Source organism: Nomascus leucogenys, chromosome 12, assembly GCF_006542625.1.
Source record: "Nomascus leucogenys isolate Asia chromosome 12, Asia_NLE_v1, whole genome shotgun sequence".
Lineage (NCBI taxonomy): Eukaryota > Metazoa > Chordata > Mammalia > Primates > Hylobatidae > Nomascus > Nomascus leucogenys.
This window is the reverse complement of record NC_044392.1, coordinates 34,961,661-34,983,985: the sequence shown is the minus strand read 5'-3', so window position 1 is coordinate 34,983,985 and position 22,325 is coordinate 34,961,661. Positions and strand designations below refer to the sequence as shown.

The window sequence follows — 22,325 nt, the reverse complement described above, 5'->3', positions numbered from 1 at the left end:
TCCCACCAGGTGGGTAGGTGACTAGGAATTCAGGCCACGTCCTAGAGAGTAGTGAGAAGTTTTCCTGTTTGCAGTTTCCTCTGTGCTGTACATACAGCCATACAGCCTATGGAACCTGACATTGCAATGGACAGCAGGATATGGTCCAGGCTCCTGGCTGCCTCTCCATCTATGGAACTATGAAATTTCACACATATTCCCTAGGCAGCATTAAGGCCCAGGTATATGAGTAGTCCAAACCAAAACTATATTCGAGTATCAGTTCAAATTCTTCCAAGCCCTAAAAATTCTTACGTAGTTTCTCACCTAAAACTAATGGCTTGTGCCAAGAACTGAAACTAAGCTATTGATTTTTATTTTTAAGAAGTCTTAATCTATACATAAGAAATTACATACCTGGCCAGGTGCAGTAGTTCAGGTCTGTAATCCTAACCTCTGGGAGGCCAAGGTGGGCAGATTGCTTGAGCTCAGGAGTTCATTACCAGCCTGGGCAACATGGTAAAACCGTGTCTTTACAAAAAAAAAAAAAAAAAAAAAATTTAAATTAGGCGGGCATGGTGGTGTGAATCTGTAGTCCCAGCTACTTAGGAGGTTGCGATGGGAGAATCACCTGAGCCCAGAGGTCCAGTCTGCAGTGAGCCATGATCACACCACAGCACTCCAGCTGGGGTGACAGTGAGACCCTATCTCAAAAAGAAAAGAAAAAAAAAAAAGAAATGACATACCTTAATTGGAATCTGCTTTTTAATCTTTCTCATCTAGTACATTATTTTGAGAAGTCTCTGCCAAGCCCTCATAAAGCAGGCAATTTTCATATTTCTGTAGAAGGCAGTATTCCTTATAATGTCTAATAAACAACAAAGTTTTCTCCCAAAAGGTTTATTTGTCACATTTAAAGTACAAAATCAAATACACAGATCCAGATATGTGAACCATATATACATATCTATACAGCCATTATTTAGACTTTCACAAACCTATCTATACATTCTAATTTATCTATCAACACTATCCCTTAAGTGAAAAGCAACATATCTCTTTAAAAAAAGTAGGTTTGTTATCTAACGCTATCGAATGTAAATTATTTTCACTTTATCACTTGAAACGGTAGAAACAGGTACCTCCTAGAAACTGGGGAATTACCAAGCATATATCCAATTTGTATAGATTTCTTAAAATACATTCTATAGGAATAATTAACTGAAGAAACTGCCAATCTAAGTTTTTGGGCATATTTAACAAAACGAGTCATGGGAAGACAAAGTTAATTAATTGCATTACATGAGTTTTGTTTTGACTTTGGTTTTAAATGCAAAGAGGGGCTTTATTTTGTTTAGTACACAGAGCACTTCCAAGTCGTATTTCCTGTGGAGTTATAGTGATAAATTTCTCAGGGGCTACCTATCGCTATTAAAATTTCAACTGGTCACTAAAGGAGGTATCTGATTTTTAACACTGTGTAGGTTATTTCAACCAAAATGCAAGAACACATTCTTTAGGAGAAAGGCAGAAATTTTAGACTTCCAGATACAGAATGTATGATGTCACTGAACACACAGATATCCTGCTGATCGGGGATTAAGTTACAACAGCTTCTTTGTTCTAGGATGTCATTTGTCTTACATGCAGACCACAGGACACTAAGCCTCAGGTACCTAAATATCTCCATTCCAGGCACAGGATTTCATTAGCGCCTGCTCCCACAACTGGGAACACATAATACAGAGATATGGGTCATTACCAAAGATTTATATTAATGGCTTCACAATAGCGACACAAAATGTACTCAATGTCACATTTCCATAGGAAAGGTTATATATACACTATACACTTCAGCCTTGAAATGTGGACCCAAAAAACATTCAATTTTCAGTAATCAATGAATTTGGTGAAGGTCCCACACCCTCAAATCCTAATTTAGCACAGCAAAAGCCCCTCCTTGGCTGCCAAGCGCTGGCGGTGAACTTTGTCTTGCTGCAGCTCTTCATGATTTGGATGCCAGAGTTTCGTGATGATCCTTTCAATGTTAAGGGCATAGACAGTATGTGTAGGGATGACTTCCCTGTGTACCTGGGATTAAAAAATTAACGTGTGTCCAATTATACTTCAGTAGACTTACTTTTCTGACATATAAAAGGGTTTACATCAACAAAACATACACACCACCTATAAACTTTCAGTCAGACACTAAAATGAATCACCAATTAGATAACAATAAAATAAGGAAATAACAAGCTTCTGAAACAGGAATAGGAGAACAAGGGATTTTTTTTTCTTTTCTTTCTTTATTGGGGAGATAGAAGATGGGCTCAGGATTTGAAAAATGAGGCTAGTATTAATAATGGCTTTTATAACAGACAAAACTGAAAAACACGAAGCCAAGAAGTGGAAAAAACCAGTGAATACCTTTGTAGACTTAAAGAATCTTTTAACCTACCCATAAATCTAGGTAAAGTTTAAGGAGCCAAGACTTACCTGCAAAGCTTCAAAAAGGTCGTACATGTTCACCGGAGGCAAAGATGCAGGTAGAGTGTCTCCGGAGCACGCCAGCAGGAGTGCAGCCTGCTGCTCAGCATCATCAGGGGGTGGGTGAGAAGCTGGATTCTGACCAGCACAGGGAGCAGTAAAAGCTGGAGGGCTGAAAATAAAAATTTCAGAAATAGTCCCAGCATGGAGATAACTGAGCAAGGACAGGAGTGGCCTGCTAGAATCTTATTTAAAAAATCTTTAATTGGATTAGAAATCCATTCAATGTCTACTCCTGCAGACACGAATAGTCTGTAATTTTAATTTTTAAAGGCTGGAAATAAAACGTAATACAACTATATTTACCCTCCTTCTTCCACAATGTTAAAATATTTACCTAGCTCAGGACACTGAACTTCCAGTTGAAAAAACTAATAGACCTAACTACAGGAATATAACATTCAAAACAAATAACGTAAAGAGGGAGGTGAATGGTACTGGAGACAACTGGTTCTAAAATAAATGAGAAGAAAAGAAGACATAGCACAGAAGCAACAGGCAAAAATGGAGAGTGGGGAAAATTAATCCAGAACCTGCCAATTTCCCAAAATAGAGCTAGATACAAACTGAGAAGTCAGACATAGTTTTTACTTCATAACCCAGTAGGAGATAACCTACACAATGCTGAGGACATATCTAGAGGTAAAACAAAAGAGTAAAGCAGTAACTCAGAGGAAGGCACAGTGGAACGTCAGCGTGGGACTGAAGCATCAGACAAAAGCAGCCCTGTTACAGTAACAAGTGGCCAATAGAAAGGCAAAAGCCCTCAGAGACTGGCCAGCAGGGCAAAGAGGGCTTGGGAGTCCCGCCAGCGCCAGACGCTGCTCCCAGCATCACCCACTACAAGAAGCCACTTTTGGGGATTTGTTTTTTTCTAGAGAAGAATGATCCCAAACAGATACGCCTGAATGTGATTCAGACAATAAATCACCACATATGGCAATCTAAACAGTGAAACCAGTTTAAGATGGGTTAAAATAGGCCCATGACCCCTGTAAAGGTCTTCAGAGTCATGAAATGGGCACTGGCACAAACTCCCACATGTGGTATCAACACTCTCTCTATCCAACTCTCTTAGCTTTCCCACCTACACCTCCTGCCTTCCCTTCCTGTTACTTCACCAATCACCCTGCCACCCTTCCCAGTCATACATACTTTTTTCTCTGAACTTGCAAGTCCCAGTTATCTCTTTACCTCTCTTCTCCCAAACGAACCAGATATGCAAAGTCCAGCAAATCACAAGAAATTCAAGTCACTTCAGTAACCATAAAAAAAATTACATTACTGTTTTTTTTTCCTTTCCCAAAGGCTTAAAATTCAGACTAAATTCTCTTTGGGGGAAGTGGAGGACAAAGGGAGATGGAAGCATAAGAAAGACAACACAGGGATGAAAGTAATCTAGGTTGTTTCATAAAGGGGTGACTCAGAAAAGAGAAATCCTGAAGCCCTCAATGGGAAGAGGACACAGGAATCCCAGAGGTGAGCTGAGAGACCATGTCTGCACAGCAGGAGGCCAAAAGCAAGTGATGACACCAGGCACAGGCCACTTATGCCTACAAGAGCCAGATGAGGGCCTGGAGAAACATCTACCACTCCTCCTCCTCCCACCACCAAGACACCCAGCTGTGACCCAACAATCACAGGCCCTGCCTCTAAATGAAAGCAGGCTCACATCCCCACTGGGCAGGTGATGCCCCTCAGGAGCCCTCAGGATGCACCGCCTATGCACTACTACATTGCACCTAAGAAAGTCGGGGTGGGGAGACAAGCACATTAAACCCGCATGCAGCAGCCAAACTCTGCAACTTCACTTCTCATAAAAAGGGTACCAAAATAATTCACTAGATCTCAGGCAAGTATAGGACTTTAAAAAATAAAATTGTACTCCTATTAAAGGTACTTTAAACCTATGAAAACAATCAATTATTTAACAATGGTCTATTACATAAGAGGAGTATAAACTACTAGCAAAAGATGGAACAAAATCACAAGAAACTTCATTTACCTTTCTATTAAGTTGTTGTAAGCTACTACACTATTCTTCAGGTATGGCTGCGGGGTCACGTTACTGCCAAAGGCATATTTAAAATGACCATCTCGTAACCGATAAGCTTTCCTTCTTGACACAACTGACGTCAGTATATCTTTAAGGTGATTCTGTAAAAATAAGAAAAGAAAAATAGCATGATATCCTCTTTAAAAGCAAATCATAAAACTTCCATTGACCAAAAAAACATTTATTAGCATTTAGATGGAGATACAGAATAGGTTAGTATATGCTCGAACCAAATGAATGTTCACATGAAGAGCCACGGAGCCACACCAAAGGAGTAGGAGGGTATGGGAAAGAGGGGGACATGCTTATTTTCATGTATTAATAGTTCTCTTTAAGACGGGCTTGCTATACATGAAATTTGAAAAGTCTTTACATCTCTAAATTGAGTTTTAGATGGCTTTAAAAGAAGTACACAAAAATGCCTTTTGAGATGGATTCTTGCTCTATTGCCCAGGCTGGAGTGCAATAGCACGATCTCAGCTCACTGCAACCTCCGCCTCCCAGGTTCAAGCAATTCTCCTGCCTCAGCCTCCCAAGTAGTTGGGATTACAGGTGCCCACCACCAAGCCCGGCTAATTTTTGTATTTTTAGTAGAGGCGAGGTTTCACCATGTTGGCCAGGCTGATCTCGAACTCCTGACCTCAGGTGACCCGCCCACCTCAGCCTCCCAAAGTGCTGGGATTACAGGCATGAGCAAAAATGACTTTTTAAAAAGAGACAAACTATGTTGAAACTTTGTTTAAAATAGGACAAAAAGTTTTAAGATCTGGTATTATTGGAACCAAAATCCTTGCGTGAAAAGAAGCTTGGCTCTCTCAAAAGCCACATAAACAACAGATATGTAGGAAATAAACACAAAATAAATTAGGTACTTGATTTCTCTTCACTTTCATGAGAGCCAAGTATATAAGAAAAGGTTGAGGAAGCCTGTGAAAATAGAGTGACAGAACTCGTCCCAGGCTACCATTATTAGTAGGGGAGCCTGCATCAGGCAGGGTGTTTCAATACCAAGGAAAATCCACTTATATCAAGACATTATTGTACTATTTAAATTGGTTTGCACGCAGAATTCATTTAATGTTTATAACTTCATGGGACAACTGTTATTATTTTTGAGGTACAGATGAAGAAAATAGGACTCAGAGAATTGAAAATCCAATGTCACCTGACTGTACCCGTGCATTATAGACCCCATCAAATTAGTTTTGTCAAGTAACTAAATGAATAAAATGAATGGACAAATGAAATCATGTGCAGAGACAAGAATCCTGCTGTTCAGATGCCAAGACTAATACTCTTCAGTGCTGTACCACAGCAAAAACAAGTGACTTTAATCTTTAGGATTCTCAATTGCATTTCTTTCCTTAAAAACCGTTCCCCTGTTGACAAAACATCAGATCAACCAGAAGAGTTATGCCATAAATAACCTTTCTGAAAAGCTTAGTCTATTAACTGAAGACAATTATTTGGATTATAATGAGTTTCTCCTCTTAAAAGAAAACAACTTTTAGCCAGGTGCTATGGCTCACACATGTAAATCCCAGCACTTTGGGAGGCCAAGGCGGGAAGATCACTTGAGCCTATGAATTCGAGATCAGCTAGGCAACAGAGAGAGACCCCCATACCTACAAAAAATTTTTTAAAAATTAGCTGAGTATGGTGGCGCACGTCTATACTCCCAGCTCTTGAGAGGCTGAGGCAGGAGGATCACTTGAGCCCAGGATTTCCAGGTTGCAGTAAGCCATGATCGTGCCACTGCACTCCAGCCTGGGAGACAAAGTGATGCTGTCTCAAAAAAAACAGAAAACAACTTCAACAATAACAATTCTGTGAAATCAGAGTGACATTTGGATTCTTTTCTTGCAATACCGACTTTAAACAACACACAAGCCTATCACATTCAACCTGTAAGATTATTTCTGCCAACAGCAAACCAACCTCCACAGCATAGACAACAGCTGAAACAGCTTCCTCGGTGACATTGTCCAGCCCATGCTCATAAGCAGTCACTATCATTCTCCCTTCAAGCTGGCCTCGAGTGGGAAGCATCATTGTGTGAGAACAAAGTTTCAAGTCGTCATCATCTTGGGGATCCTTTGCCACAAATTGCTGGGCTCCTGAGAGAGGATTTTGAGGCTGGAATCTATGCTATGAGTAAGAAAAACTTTTTAAAATTACTCATTACAGTGGCAAACAAGACACAAAAGTAAACTCCTGTACTGAAGTTGAGATCCTACAAATTAATGCCACCAAAACTATACCACAGGGGTTAAGGAAAAAAAGAGTTAATTCATGCACAAATAATCACAGATTCACATCCAATACAAGGTAATAATGAAGACATGGATTAAGGGGAGTAATGGTAGTTTGTGTAGTAGTTTATTCTATTCAATTAATACCTTGATGATCACAGAATGTATGGCACTGTGTTAAAAATAACTGAGGGAGAAGGAGAAGTATTGAACTATATTCAAACAAGTCAGAGCATTTAAATCTAACGGTAAGTAGGTTCTAAAAGTATAAATATATAATGAATGATTCAATTAAATCTTAAAAAGCCTAGCTAACCAATATGGCAGATCTCATAACAAATATTCCAAGATAATGCTATATAGTGTAACTATTTAATTGCTGTTATTTTCTACTTAGAATTCTCAACACAGAACCTAAGATACAGTCATGACTATTTTTCTCAGTCTTTTTCATTCATAAAAATCTCAGCCTTCCCCAGGGAGATTCTGATAGCCCATTCATATTCTCCATCACCACTGGGAGTTATGCCCCAGTAGCTTTTGCTTAAGGCTAATAAAAAAATTTTGTAGTGAAGATGGTTTGTCCCTGTTTGAAATTGATATTATGAAAACAACGCAGTTATTTTTCCATTTTCCAAGTACAAAACTACTTTGTATTGAACACGTATTTTTAAATCAGACATCTCTCTCTAGAGATCCCAAAGGCCTCTACATTCTTACTGATATAAAGCATATAGTCAAGGTGAAAATAAATGTTTACTGATGTTAATCAATAAAGCTATCAATACTCCATAAACCTATAAAAGGGTTACTTCGGGGAAGCTTTTTTTCCCTAAATATACACTGAAAAAAGCAATTTGTCTTAAAATGCTTACAAATTTTATAGCCAAATGCCTTCATGACATCTCTAATAGTCCTCAAAAGGCTCAGGGCCCAGCTGGGCATCACCAGGATCCCATCAAAGGCCTCCAGGCTGCCTGAGCCTTTGAGACAGATGTCTTCATCCAAGAAACATTATTCATTCAAGAAAAATACTTAACAGGAGAGACAAAGGCATTGTTTTGAATAACTGAAAAATCATTAGGTACTAATGATAACATTAATATTTAAGCAGTAACAAACAAGAACTATAAAAATTCAGACACCTAGGACTCACAATCCTTGAAACCCTTTTCTTCCCAAATCATACTCCCTTTTTTTCAACTCTACTACCAGTATTTTAATATTCATTTAAAAACTAAAGCTAGTCCCAACATGCCAGTACTTCAATCAGTCATTATCGAGATGTATTAAAGAACAACCTACATCAAATTTCTGACGAACAGAAGAAAGCTTTTTCTTTCCCTTGGGTTTTCCAGGTTTTGCTGCGGAACCACCCGGCCAGGGCAAAGATCCAGCACCGTCTAGGAGACAGAAATATATAACCATAAGTAAAAATAATGACAACTGATAGCTGCTAAGTTTGTTTTCATTTGGGGTAAAAAGCATGGAATGTTCATGAAATGCAAATAACTAATGAATGCTTAAATCAAAACCTTCTCTTTCTACTTCCCTAAATAAAATTATCGATCTTCTCAAATCGCATTTTTTTCCTAGCTGCAACTAAACTTTTTTTAGGAAGACAAATTTTTTTATATTTTCAATTAATGTTTATTGGGTGTTTTGTTTATTAGCAGTAGTATTATTATAGATGTAGGACAGAATTTGCTGGTCTAAGATGATGAACTGAGCACATGTATTTATCTCCTCTCCCAAGATGCTACAAAATATGAAAGTAAGGAAGGTAAATGGCACACTTGCACAACAGAGATTAAAAAGGAAAATGAGTGGCAGACACGATGAGATGCCAATAAATTTCTAGGATGGACTAAAAGGGTGCAGACTCGCGAAGCAGATCCATGGAAGCTGTAACCTAGGCTAGGCAAGGAAGGTGGCAAGTGAGGCAGAAGCACGTCAACCTGCCTGGAAGAAACCCACAACCCGGATTGGGAGAATGTGAGTGAGTGGAAACCAGGAGGGATCTGTAAGGCTAAAAACAAAATTAATGGAATGTCTATATCCTTAAATCATCCACACAAACCCATTCACTCACCCCCAAAAGTGGGTTCAGTACAAAATCAAAGTGCTGAGCCTCGTGTTCAAAAATTAAGAATTTCAAGATAATGATGGTACAAACCAAGTGCAGGGCCCTTCTGTGCAATGCAGGTCACAGGCCCATGAAGGCTCATTCCCATGCACAGAATGACACAGAGCAGGGTATTTATAATAGCTGGGGCAGGGGGTTAGAAGGAAGGTGGGGAGGGAATAAGGACTCTTCTCTAGTTAAACCGAACACAATTTCTGGGATTTACTAAGGTAGTTGGTATGGATGTTGGTACCCTACAGCAAAGCTCTCTGCATATGGGAATTTGGGAGACCCCCAGTTTTACAGTAGCCTTCCTGTCAGCTTACTCTAAAGCAAAGTCTCTAGGCAGTTTTATGCTTCACTCTTAAACATGAAAAGGACAACAATTAATCACCAGATATTTGACAATATTCTTTCACATGACAAGAAAGAGCAAGCTTAAAAAAAAAAAAGAGGTCCTAGACAGGAAATGCAAAAGAATTCTGATAAATTTCCAACAGGTATCCACAGAAAACTTTCAGAACATGTTTATCCATGAAACAAGATGCTACTAAAATTGCTGAATTAAAGAATGCATTCAACAGAAAGGCCCAAGCAGTTCAGGAAATCTCAAACACAGAGCAATAAGACAGAGATGTTAAAATCAGTAAATCCAGAAACAGATTTAAGCAACTATGAGGGCTAAAGAGGTCCCACCAGAAGAACAAAAAACAAAAAGTAGTTGCCTTTGGGAATAGGTCTAGGGGTGGGAACAAGCTTTTATCATAAAACCTTCTGTGCTATTGATATTTTTTTAACCATGAACATATATTGTTTAATGTTAAAAAAAAAAAAAAAAAAAGTAATACAACCTCACTATAGTACACTTAAAAAGAAAACTCAAGGCCGGGTGTGGTGGCTCAAGCCTGTAATCCCGACACTTTGGGAGGCCGAGGCGGGCAGATCACGAGAGGTCAGGAGATCGAGACCATACTGGCTAACATGGTGAAACCCCGTCTCTACTAAAAATACAAAAAAAAAATTAGCCGGGCGTGGTGGTGGGCACCTGTAGTCCCAGCTACTCGGGAGGCTGAGGCAGGAGAATGGCATGAACCTGGGAGGTGGAGCTTGCAGTGAGCCGAGAAAGCGCCACTGCACTCCAGCCTGGGCGACAGAGCGAGACTCCGCCTCAAAAAAAAAAGAAAACTCAAAAAATTTTTTAAGAAAGAAAAATATCACCCATAATCATAGTAAAATGTTCCTACAATTTTGATATTTTTGGAAAGAAACGTTCTTAACGCTTTGAAAAAAAAATATTCCAGATTCCTCAGTTTAAAAAGAACTGTTTGGGAAGTCAGGTTCCTATCTTTGGCATGCACAGATCTCACTTGATAAGGTCAGCCAATCTTAGATGATTTTCCCAAGAAATCCCTTCCTGATAAATGAAACGACACTAAGTGATGACAGGAAAGTAGGCTGGACATGCATATGATGATGCAAAGGAGCAGGCCTGCAAACTCAGAGCTTACCAGCTGCTGCTGTGTGGCCAAGCAAAGCATGGTAAGGCCTAACCCTGACAAAAGGGAAGGCTTTTTAGTAGCACTTAGATTTCAGTTTTGATCCAACACATCCAAATACCAGCTGGATAAGGCCTAAGGCAAGTTTTTTCTTTTGTTTTGTTTTCTCTTCTCTGAAGTTTGTTTCCTTATCTATAAAAACAGGCTAACACCTACCCTGCAGAATTGTTGTGAGGATTAAAAATAATGCATATAAAGTGTCTAGTGTGCTGTGCTCCACAAATATTATTATTAATATCATCTTTCCTGCCTAGCTTAGAAAACTAGAAAACGCATCCAAAATTGTGAGGTACAAAGAACTATATTTTACTTTTAATAGAAATCTTCTCTTTGTTGCTAATAAATATTAATTTCATTTTGAGAAGTTTGGGGTGCTCAATGGAAGAATACATTCTCAAAATCCAAATGCTTCTTCATTTATTTTAAAATAACTATCAACAACCATTCAGAATATCAAAGGTTTTTATCTAATTAAAATCAGTCACCTGTACTTATGAATACCACTTCAACATCTGTTTGGCAATTTTTTTTTTTTTTTTGAGACAGGGTATTAGTCTGTCACCCAGGCTGGAGTGCAGTGGCACAATCTCGGCTCACTGCAACCTCCGCCTCCCAGGTTCAAGCGATTCTCCTGCCTCAGCCTCCCTAGTACCTGGGATTATAGATGCCTGCCACCACGCCCGGATAATTTTTGTACTTTTAGGAGAGACATGGTTTCACCATGTTGGCCAGGCTGGTCTTGAACCCCTGACCTCAGGTGATCCACCCACCTTGGCCTCCCAAAGCGCTGGGATTACAGGCTTGAGCCACCGTGTCTGGCTGGCATTTTTTATTTTTAAAATCACTTTTTTATAAGTTCTTTCATCTGTTTTTTCATAATCCTATGGGGTAGATATTGCTGTGCTTATTTTATAAATTTGAAAGCCCAAGTAACTGTATTATGTAAGCTAGTGGCAAAACCTACACTTGAACCTAAGTCTCTTGACTCTTATCAACCAGGGTTTTTATTTCTGATCACTCCATTTATCTTTGGCATATGTGGCAATTTACAATATGCTTCCCTAAAAAGTAAGATGTAATCCTCACAATATTGGCTTTACTGATCAAATTAAATTTTATACAACAAAATAGATTATGATTTAACTTTTGACATAAAAAAGGAATGGCTAAAGTCTACTTGTATATAAATTAAATAGCACATCAAAAATCTGACACGGTGTAAGAATGTGTGGTGATGAGTGTGGTGAGGGGAGGGAGGCAGTCACTGTTCTCTAAGACAACCCCACGAGCAAGTGCTCACAGTTTACTACACATTAACAACGACTTCTTTGAGGGTCAAAGAACGAGGTGTTAGGAGATCTTATGTGAATTCTTTTTTAAAAAAAAAAAAACAGTCTCACTCTGTCGCCCAGGCTGAAGTGCCGTGGCACAATCTCTGCTCACTGTAACCGCTACCTCCCAGGTTCAAGCAATTCTCGTGCCTCAGCCTCCTGAGTAGCTGGGACTACAGATGTGCGCCACCACGCCTGGCTAATTTTCTTTTTTGTATTATTAGTAGAGTAGGGGTTTCACCATGTTGGCCAGACTGGTCTCGAACTCCTGACCTCAAGTAATCCGCCCGCCTCGGCCTCCCAAAGTGCTGGGAGTACAGGCGTGAGCCATCATGCCCTGGCTGTGAGTTCTTTATCATACAGTAGAAGTAAACAGAGAGAGAGAGGACAAAAAATACCAGCCATTTATATGTAAAACATGAGCTTTCGACATATGATCATCAGAATCATCCTAAGCCCTTAAAAATTTTCAATTTAATCTACAACAGGAATTGGTAAGCACAATTGTAATGGTAACTTTCGTAGTCTTATGAATAGATATAAACTGCAATTTAGAAACATAAAAACTACTGAATAAATCATTTGGCCTAATTTTTTTTTAAAAATCCAGGATGACTTTTATCATGAGGAATGTTTTCAATGTATTTAATTACTTGTTTTTGATTAAAATAAGATGGTTGAAAGAGGTGACTTATAGCTTAATCTTCTCTTCAGGTTAAAGTGACAGGTTTCGTTTCCACCTACTCCCTCAACATGCTACTATCCCCTACCTCTTGTTCTCTATCAATAATCTGCCAAACACAGGTGCTGAAGCTTGACCTTTCAGGTGCTATTTTACCTAAGAACACAGTGGAAGTCCAGGTTCCCAACATATGCTGGGTTCCCCCACCTCCCCGCTACGGACACCTTTCAAGTTAGGTATCCCTTAGGTACAGGACACCTAACACCAACTGCCCTCTCTTCATCCCCCTTACCTTCTTCATCCTGACCTCCCACCCTCTTCCTCACTTCTCATTTACTTAAGTAATCTAAAATGTAGCTGAGTGGGGAGTCAATATCAAAAGGTAATATAAGCACAGGGACATAGCCTGCTTTACAAGGCTCCGTAGATTTGGGCAGTCCCTGCCGCGGTGCTCACCCTGCGCCCTCTTGTTCCTGGGCTATCTCCTCGCTTGCCTTCTGGCTTTCTCAAGCCCTATTCTGAGGGACACCACCATTTCCCCCATTTAGCAAACTGGCCTGTGAGGGAGGGTGGCACACAGAGCAGCCTTGCCCAGCTCTCCCAGCATAACACGCCCGGACCCAGGGGTCCACGGGGGCTAGGACTTGGACACGCCTAGGATTACACGATACCACCCAGGGAGAAGGCGCCTGTGAAAACGAACATTCAGATAGTCCTTCCTTCTGGGTGTTAGAAAAGAGTAGTCCCATATCTGGCTTGGCTGAAAAACACTTTACTGATGTAGGAGCTGGCATCATAAGATGAAGATTATAGAGGAAATGTTGGTGTTGTACTATTCAATTTTGGCAAAGAAAAGTTTGGTGTCAAAAATTGTAATCAAATTGCATAGCTAATTTGTGAACAGACTTTTTCTCCAGAAATAGAAATTCAAGCTTTGGATGACACTGAAAGGGGTTCAGGAGGTTTGGGTTCCACTGGAAAGAATTAAAATGTATGCCAAAAATTGAACATGAGAAATCATACCTTTTTCTTAAAGAGTTTTTGCTTTAAAAAAAAAAAAAAAAGATTCTGTAAAAGAATTTGTATCTACCTAATAAAACTTCTCTTCTGAGCAGTTCAAAAACATCTGCTTTACAAACACTAGCTGTGTCTATTAGAGAAAGCTAAAGTCTAGTGCTTTGCTGACTTAAACACACTGGAAGTATTTCCACTCCCTTACCTGGTGTAGAAACCAAAATCTGACAACGCGTGAGAATGGCCAGGAGGAAATCATTGTGAGAATGGACTGAAAAAGGAAAGATAGTGACAATCAAATTCAAAACATTTTCAACATAAGGAAATCATAACTTTGGTGTAGCTTCTCAAGATTTTGGATATCCCCTATTCTGCCATGCTTTATACTTAATTTTAAATATCCACATTATTAAGATAACCTTATACACCACAAAACCAAAATTTTACTTTTTAAAAAGGGAAAAGACTTCACTACAAATCTAGGAAAACTATAGAATAGTAAAACAACTCCGCAGATAATTATTTTACCGTTATCCTGTGTGAGAAGTCTATGAGCTTCAAGGTCAAACTCCTCTTTGCTGATCTTCTGCTTGAACCACAGCTTTAGGTTAGCCCAGTATCTGCAGAGGCGGAAACAATACTAAGAACCACAAATTTGGCTGCTTCTAGTTTTTTCTGTTTGTTTGTTTTGTTTTTTTAAAGAGACAGGGTTTTTTATTCTGTCACTCAGGCTGGAGTGCAGGGGAACAATCAGAGCTCTGAACTTCTGGCTTTAAGCTACCCTCCCACCTCAGCCTCCTGAGTAGCTGAGGCTACAGCATGAACACATTTCGCTTCGTCCCCAAGTTCAGCATACATGCTCCAACTCTCAGGAAAGGAAATTTTGCATTCCCTGGTTCTATGGGCTGAATTGTGTCCCCCCACAAAAGTCCTGTGTTAAAGCCTTAACCCTAGTACTTCAGAATATGACTGTATTTGGAGATTGGGCCTTTAAACAGTAATTAAAATGAGGCCATTAGGGTGGGCCCTAATCCAATATGATTGGGGTCCTTATAAGAAGAGGCAATTAGGAAACAGATACATTCACAAAGAAATAACCACGTGAACACACAACAAGAAGGCTGTCATCTATAGGAGAGAGGCCTCCTGCCAACATCTTGATCACAGACTTCCAACCTTCAGAACTGTGAGAAAATAAATTTCTGTTGTTTAAGCGAACCAGTCTGCGGTACTTTGTTATTATGGCAGCCCTAGCAAACTAATACACCTAGGAATCAGAATACCAACAAAGAAAGGAAAATCCTCCCTAAAAGGGGACTGGCCGGTGCGGTGGCTCATGCCTGTAATCCCAGCACTTTGGGAGGTCAAGGCAGGCAGACTGCTTGAACCCAGGAGTTCGAGATTAGCCTGGGCAACATGGCAGGACCCCCTCTCTACAAAAAATACAAAACTTAGCCGTGCATGTTGGTGCATGCCTGTAGTCCCTGCTACCTGGGAGGTTGAAGTAGAGGGACTGATTGAGCCCAGGAGGTCAGGGCTGCGGCGAGCCATGATCACACCACTACACTCCAGCCTGGGTGACAGAGCAAGACCTTGTCTCAAAACAAATAAAAGGGAATTGGCAGGTAGTCACAGAATTGGACTCATGATTCACTTAGCGCAAAACTATTATAGCTATACCCTTGTTTCTCACTGTCACCTTTCTAATAGACCTACTCTCCAGAATCCTGCATGTAAGATTAATATTTTAAAGTGTGTGTGTTTAACGGAGAGGGGAGTAGTCATTTATATTTGTTTTAGATGACATCCTTCCCTTCAGATAAACTCAACTTTCAATCTAACCGGCTGAAAAAAAAAAATGGGTTTCTAAACATCTCAGCACAAAGAAAATGCCTGGGGATATGAGAAACTTGGTAGTTTTTAAAGTGAAAATCAACACCTAATAATAAAAATTACTTGATAACTGGTAGAAAAAAAATGACTTAACCTTTTACACTTTAACGACAGTGTTAGAAATCAGAGTAAAATATGTCACTTTTCACATCACATCCACAACCCTTGTTTTGGTACTTAAGGAAGCTGCTTCTTATTTATGGAATGGGATGAAAAATTACTCAATACTTGAGTTCCTAACAGGAAAAAAAAAAAATCAGATTTCTAAACGGGATGATTTAATATTTTCACTGCCATATAATGCCCATGGCAGGACTCCCTCTGTGTGCGGATTAGCTTCAAGTCATCTTAGTATCTCTATATGTAATTGACTATGATCATATGTAGTTGCATGCAAAGCTTTGGGTTCATGTTTGTTGTTGTTGTTGCTGTTGTTGTTGTTTTTCAGGAGAAAACCCATAGCTTTTATGGGGTCTTAAGTGGCCCAAAACCCACGACACTGCCATCTTTCAGGCCCATTTCACTCAACAACAAAACACGTGCAGCTCTAGAGCTTGGTACCCTTTCCCCTTGATAGCTGCACATTCATTAGTCAATAGGTCAACAGTAACTTTCCAACAGTGGACACTTTTATACATTTTTTTAAAGGACAGGAATGAAGAAATAAAAGCTCCACAGAAAAACAAAGGTCTTTTCCTATCCCATTCTATCCAACAACAACAACAAAAAAAAAATAGTAACCTGGAGAAAAACTCTATTATTTAAAAGTCCTATGTCAGTATTTTATAAGAAGCAAATGTATATTTGGAATGAGTGAACATGTTCCAGAACTAAAACAAGGCTCTACCAGGAAGCTCTGTCAAAATAACGCAAACTGTTTTCTCCAGTGGCAAAAGTTTTAGCCCAAAGAGCTAGAACTAGCTACCAGGAGTTAAAAGACTTGCTCTCCAATCCTGGTCCCTGTGTTAACTCACTGTATAGCCACAGACAAATGACTGTTTCCCTCAACAATACTGCTATAGTTTGGATATTTGACCAAACCTCATGATGACATTTAATCCTCAATGGTGGAGGTGGAGCCTAATGGGAGGTGTTTGGGTTATGGGAGAGGATTCTTCACCAATGGCTTGGTGTTACCTTTCCTGGTGGTAATGAGTGAGACCTCACTCACTCTGTGAATTCCTGCAAGAGATTCTCCAAGAGCTGGTTGTTAAAAAAGAGCCTGGCACCTTCCCCATTTCTTGCTTCCTCTCACAAAGTGATCTGCAGGCCGGGCGCGGTGGCTCGTGCCTATAATCCCAGCACTTTAGGAGGCCAAGGCAGGCGGATCACCTGAGGTCAGGAGTTTGAGACCAGCCTGACCAATATGATGAAACCCTGTCTCTACTAAAAATACAAAAATTAGCCAGGTGTGGTGGAATGCACCTGTAATCTCAGCTACTTGGGAGACTGAGACAGGAGAATCGCTTGAACCTAGGAGGCGGAGGTTGCAGTGGGCCGAGATCGTGCCATTGCACTCCAGCCTGGGCAACAAGAGCAAAACTCTGTCTCCAGAAAAAAAAAAAAAAACCAAAGTGATCTGCACATGCAGGTTCCCTTCACCTTCCACCATGAGTGAAGCCGCCTGAGGCCCTCACCAGAAGATGCTGGTGCCATGCTTTTGGTACAGTCTGCAGACCTGTGAGCCAAATTAACTTCTTTATAAATTACCCAGCCTCAACTATTCCTTTACAGCAACACAGACTAACGACAAATACCAAAAACAAAGTCAATCAATCCCTGTGAAGGTCAGAATAACGGGTAGAAGTGTAAGTGGGTCAGACTACGAAGCACTGGATATACCTAAGGAATATTAAATAATGTGATCATGGCGGGACGCAGTGACTTACGCTTGTAAGCCCAGCACTTTGGGAGGCCAAGGGGGGTGTGGATCACTTGAGGTCAGGAGTTCAAGACCAGCCTGGCTAACATGGCGAAACCCTGTCTCTACTAAAAATACAAAAATTAGTCGGACATGGTGGCGGGCGCCTGTAATCCCAGCTACTCAGGAGGCTGATGCAGGACAATCACTTGAGCCCAGGAGGTGGAGGCTGCAGTGAGCCGAGATCGCATCACTGCACTCCATCCAGCCTAGGTGACAAAGTGAGACTCTCTCTCAAAATAAATAAATAAATGCATAAATAAATAACATATGATCAAATCCTCAAAAGAAATCAGGCACCTATTTGAACATGGCATTCTACTGGCTACTATACAAAGTGAGTTGCCTAGCAAAGCCCATGTCTTCCCGGAAGCAGCTTGGGCACACAACCCAACCAGTCAGACATGAAGGATGTTCAGACCACTGGATAAATAGCAAATAACTCATATCCAGCCTCCATGCATAAGCATGTATGTTTTGCTTACCACCAAGGACCACACTTAAATAGGTTGTGCAAACCAAAGCAAACTGCTCATGGAGGAAATACAAGAAATGACTGGACAGTACAACAGTATTACTGACTATTTAACCCAGAGGCACTTTTTAAGAAGAAGGGAAAAGAACAATGAGAGAATGGAAAAACAAATTTAGAACTATACGGTACCATTAACTGTTTCTGGCATAAAAATCTCTTTTAATTGCATTTTAGTGGGGATTCACACTCCAGATGCACCAAATTTAGCTTTGGCGTCAGTATTTGACCAACATCAGACAGTCGGCTTTGGCCTTTAAAAACTAAATAAGGAATGCTAACTTCAAAAACCCTTTTGGCAGCCCTGAACCTGTAACTGATGAGTATGGGATGACAGAGGTCACCACTGCATCTAATCAGGGTTAAAGGCAATCATACACAAGCCAGGTCCTTCAGATTTATTTTGGTATGTAAACGTTCGCTTTCAAATATTTGTAAGCATTCTAGATGGAACAGAGTGAAATGCCTCTTATGTGCTTAAAAATGTAAATTTTGGCTGGGCGCGGTGGCTCACGTCAGTAATCCCAGCACTTTGGGAGGCCGAGGCAGGTGGATCACGAGGTCAGGAGTTCAAGACCAGCCTGGCCAAGATGGTGAAACCCCCCCATCTCTACTAAAAATATAAAAATTAGCCGGGCGTGGTGGTGGGTGCCTGTAATCCCAGCTACTCAGGAGGCTGAGGCAGAGAATTGCTTGAACCCAAGAGGCAGAGGTTGCAGTGAGCGGAGATCGTGCCGCTGCACTCCAGCCTGGACGACAGAGCAAGACTCCATCTCAAAAAAAAAAAAAAAAGGTAAATTTTATCAGTCAGTATTACAAAAGTAAAAAGCTATAGTAATTAGGGTGAAAGCTGTCAATTTTACCTATTAAAATAAGTAAGAATATCTAATTCAGTAAGCACAGTGAACATGAATATTGAAAGATAATTTTCGGTGGAACATTATAGTCGGGTGTGGTGGCTCATGCCTGTAATCCCAGAACTTCGGGAGGCCAATGTGGGAGGATTGCTTGAGGCCAGGATTTGAGATCAGCCTTAGCAACACAGCAAGACTTTGTCTCTGAAAAAAAAAACTTTAGCCAGGATTGGTGGAGTGTGCCTACAGTCCCAGTTATAGGCTCACAGCAGGGGAGGATCTCTTGAGCTCAGGAGATCAAGGTTGCTGTGAACTGTGTCATCAGGCCACTGTACTTCGGCCTCTGCCACAGAGCAAGACCCCAATCCCCCCCAAAAAAGTGAAACGTATCTCTGGGCGTAAATAAATGTTCACCAAAAAATTAAATAATTATGCTAAAATAACAGTTTAGATTTTAATTCTAATCCTTCTATAGTTTCCATTATTATCTTGTTAGGATGAAAAGTAGGCTGTCAACTCTGCCACCCCAAAATTTCACATGAAGGAAAAACTCCAAAATTCATGTATGACATCCAAGCTAAGTAATTTCAATCCAGCAATAATAAAGAACAGAGAAGGATGAAAAGAAAGTATTGGGGAAAAATTAAGTATTTCCAAATTGCTCCTCCACCAACATCATTTAAAAGTATGCATCCATTGAGTAATGCAAATGTGTAGAATACCAGAGAAGCCATCTACCAGCAACAACACAGGCACTATAATTTTAAACGTTTACATTTGCTTCCTATATTTTTGAAAAATAAAGTTGTAATAACGTTTTGAAAATTTCCAAACTCTTCCTTGTATCCCAAAGGTTCCTTTTTTGCTGTTTGGCTTTGGCCTTGGCTGGATACTGATTTTACCCTTGGCCATTCTGCATCTAACCTGACTGTGCACTAGGTCCCCTGCCATAACCTGGACGAAGGTCTGGCTGGGTGTTTCTGGGATCCTTTACAGCCCCTCTAAGGCATCAGTCGGCAATCAAAAGCGTGGGTCCCAACTCTGACAGTGACTTTTGTAGAGTTACTTGTCCGCACTAGGTCTCAGTCTTCTCATCTGTCAAATGGGAATAACAACTGTACTTATCTCACATCTGTTGTAAGGATTAGATAATATATTTAGAGAGCTTAAAATGTTTAAATGTCCGCTACTGCTATCATCACTATAAGTGTAGTGTTCAATGACTCTGATTTCACCAGAGGGTCCGTCTGCCTTACGAAATTGCTGTCAAAAGAGCTTACCAATAATCCCTAGCAGATCACACGAGCTCAACAGGCCTCCACCTCCAGGAAGCCCTCCAGCGGCGGGCCGCCCTGCGCTATGCCCTCTGGCTGGGCGCGTAGGGCTCCGGCTCACTCGGCCCAAGCCAGCCTCCCGCATCCCGCACGCCCGCGCTGGGGCCCGCACCTGCTCAGCAGGCCCTTGGGTGCGAAGTGCGCTTCTCCCGCCCCACCCAGGGCAGAGAGTCCCGAGCAACGGCGCCCGCCAACGTCTCCCACGCGCCCAGGAGGCCCGGTCCCTCCAGGGCGGTGAGTTCAGGTGGCCCGCCCCGCCTCGGCCGGAGAAACCCCGAAGCCCCGCCGCCGCAGACTCCAGGCTGCACAGGCCCCCGGGCGATGCGGGCGTCTCCCGGGCGGGCTGGCAGCCCGAGGCCAGGAGAGCACCCGCGTGTTGGCCTGGACGCTGTGCTGGGGCAGCTCTTACTGTTTCACGTTGTCCCCCAGGGCCTCGCTCAAGTTCTTCTTGGCCGCCTCCAGCTCGCTCACAAAGGTCGCCATTGCTCCGCGCGTCTCAGCCCGACCGCAGACCGCCCGGCCACCGCGATCAACAACCCAAAAACCAACTCGGCGGAAGGCCTTGGCTCTGGAAGCTAAGCCGGCCGCCGTCAGTCCCGCCCCCAATCTCTCAGAAGTCGTTTGTTTGGTTTTCGGCTCCGCCCGCCTTTTTGTAGGGAAGGTGCCCGGCCAAACTCTGCTCTCTTCCTCCCGCCCCTCGAGTCACGTGATCCGCTTCACCTTGTCGCGCGCCCATCCTAAACCCGCGCGCCCCGCCTCGGCTGCAGCGTTGCTGACAGGCTGGCGTGTCCCAAGCCCTTTCATTCTGTTACCGCTGGGGCATTTCCGAATTCAGCCTGCTGTCCTTCTGCCTGGAGGAGTACCTTACCCCTCCATTTCAAAAAGTAAATGCAGTATCAGTTTTACTCTTTCCTTGCCTTATTTTTCCCCGAGCACTAATCGTCTCGTATGACATTCAGTTGATTTATCTTGTAAATGTTATGGCTCAAGGACAGGAGTTGTGTTTTATTCACTGTTACCCGCAGTTCCTAGAGCAGCGCCTGGCACATAGTGGATGCTTAATAAGTATTTGAGTAAATGAGGTAATTATGTAAAATTTGGAAAATACACAGAAAGATAAAAAGAAAGAAAAAGTGTTTTACCACTCCCGAACACTTAACTGAGAGAGATTTCTCCTTCACTTCGCGCACTCCCATGACTTAAAATACTCTGTGTTCAGTTTTGCACGTTTTCAAACTTAAGGATTTATCTGTGGTATTACGTTGTCTTTATAATAATTTTAATGACAACATATTAAATACCCCCACAGATAGAAGGTACACAATAACTTGTTTCCCAATTGTTAGACTGTTTCCATTTTTTCTCTATTAAAAGCAATACTGTAATATTGCTTTTGAAGCATATAGCATAATGAAGCAAAACTTCTTTATGCATAAAACTTTTCCTCCTTTAGGATTATTACTTTAGCATAGAGTCCCACAAATAGAATTACTGGATCAAATGATAGGAATATTTATAAATGCCTTGGTGTATATTGTCAAATTGCCTCCCAAAGTTTTTAAAATAATCCTAGATAGCTTTTAAATCTTGTGTAATTTCTCCAAAGAGGTCCCCTTAAGTTCATTCATTCAACTTCCTCACTGTCCAACCTAAACCCACAAGCCCTGTCCTGGCTGCAATGCCAGCCGGGCACCTTCTCTTCACTTGAATTCATACAGTGAGCTCCTATTATGTGTCTGGAACTCTTTGAGTACTGGAGATATACAGGTGAAAGGAGATACAAAAGTCAGGCAAAGTCTTCCTCTCTGTGTCAAAACTCCGGGTAAATTTTGACACATTTTAAAAATATCCGCTTAAGTTTTCCATGGCTTCCCACGCTCTGCTGAACAAATTCCAGACTCCAGCATTCAAATTTTCTCATGATCTGAACTCACCCTACCTGTGTACCTCACACACCACTGGCCTTCCCACATAACCCCCACACTTGCACTCAGCATTCTAATTAACTTGACTTTAACAAATCACATGGCTCTGTCCCTTTACACATATCTCGTCTCTGCTGGTTTTGAGACTTATGGTTGGCTACCTCCATTTTCTTGAATCAGGTTCAAACATATATATGAATCAATTCAAGGATCAATTCAACAGGACTAGGAAAGGCTACAGATAGTTGGGTACATCTTCCAGGAAGAGTCCCTGTTTCTCATTTGTCTGTAGCCACGAAGAAAGATATAGGCTCTCAAAGATTT

The 22,325-nt window shown here is 41.2% G+C and overlaps 1 protein-coding gene across 1 annotated transcript; it reads right to left on the bottom strand.

Moving 5' to 3' along the window:
* Nucleotides 1–863: 863 nt before the first annotated feature.
* Nucleotides 864–20,721, bottom strand: TADA1 (transcriptional adaptor 1). The gene is made up of 8 exons (XM_003258808.3): nt 20,486–20,721; nt 14,071–14,162; nt 13,748–13,813; nt 8,140–8,237; nt 6,521–6,730; nt 4,532–4,683; nt 2,476–2,638; nt 864–2,070 (listed from the first exon to the last, which is right to left on the bottom strand). The coding sequence occupies exons 1-8, from the start codon at nt 20,557–20,559 to the stop codon at nt 1,918–1,920; spliced, it is 1,008 nt and encodes a 335-aa protein (XP_003258856.2). The 5' UTR covers nt 20,560–20,721; the 3' UTR covers nt 864–1,917.
* Nucleotides 20,722–22,325: the final 1,604 nt, after the last annotated feature.

Bases quoted from the DNA above. Each gene is read 5' to 3' on its own strand.
- TADA1 (XM_003258808.3), bottom strand. From the start codon at position 20,559: ATGGCGACCTTTGTGAGCGAGCTGGAGGCGGCCAAGAAGAACTTGAGC. The intron at 4,684-6,520 runs GTTGGTTTGCTG...TTATTTTTACAG, and splicing joins CTGTTGTCTATGCTGTGGAG to AATCACCTTAAAGATATACT. The intron at 2,639-4,531 runs GTAAATGAAGTT...TTTTATTTTCAG, and splicing joins TACAACAACTTAATAGAAAG to CCCTCCAGCTTTTACTGCTC.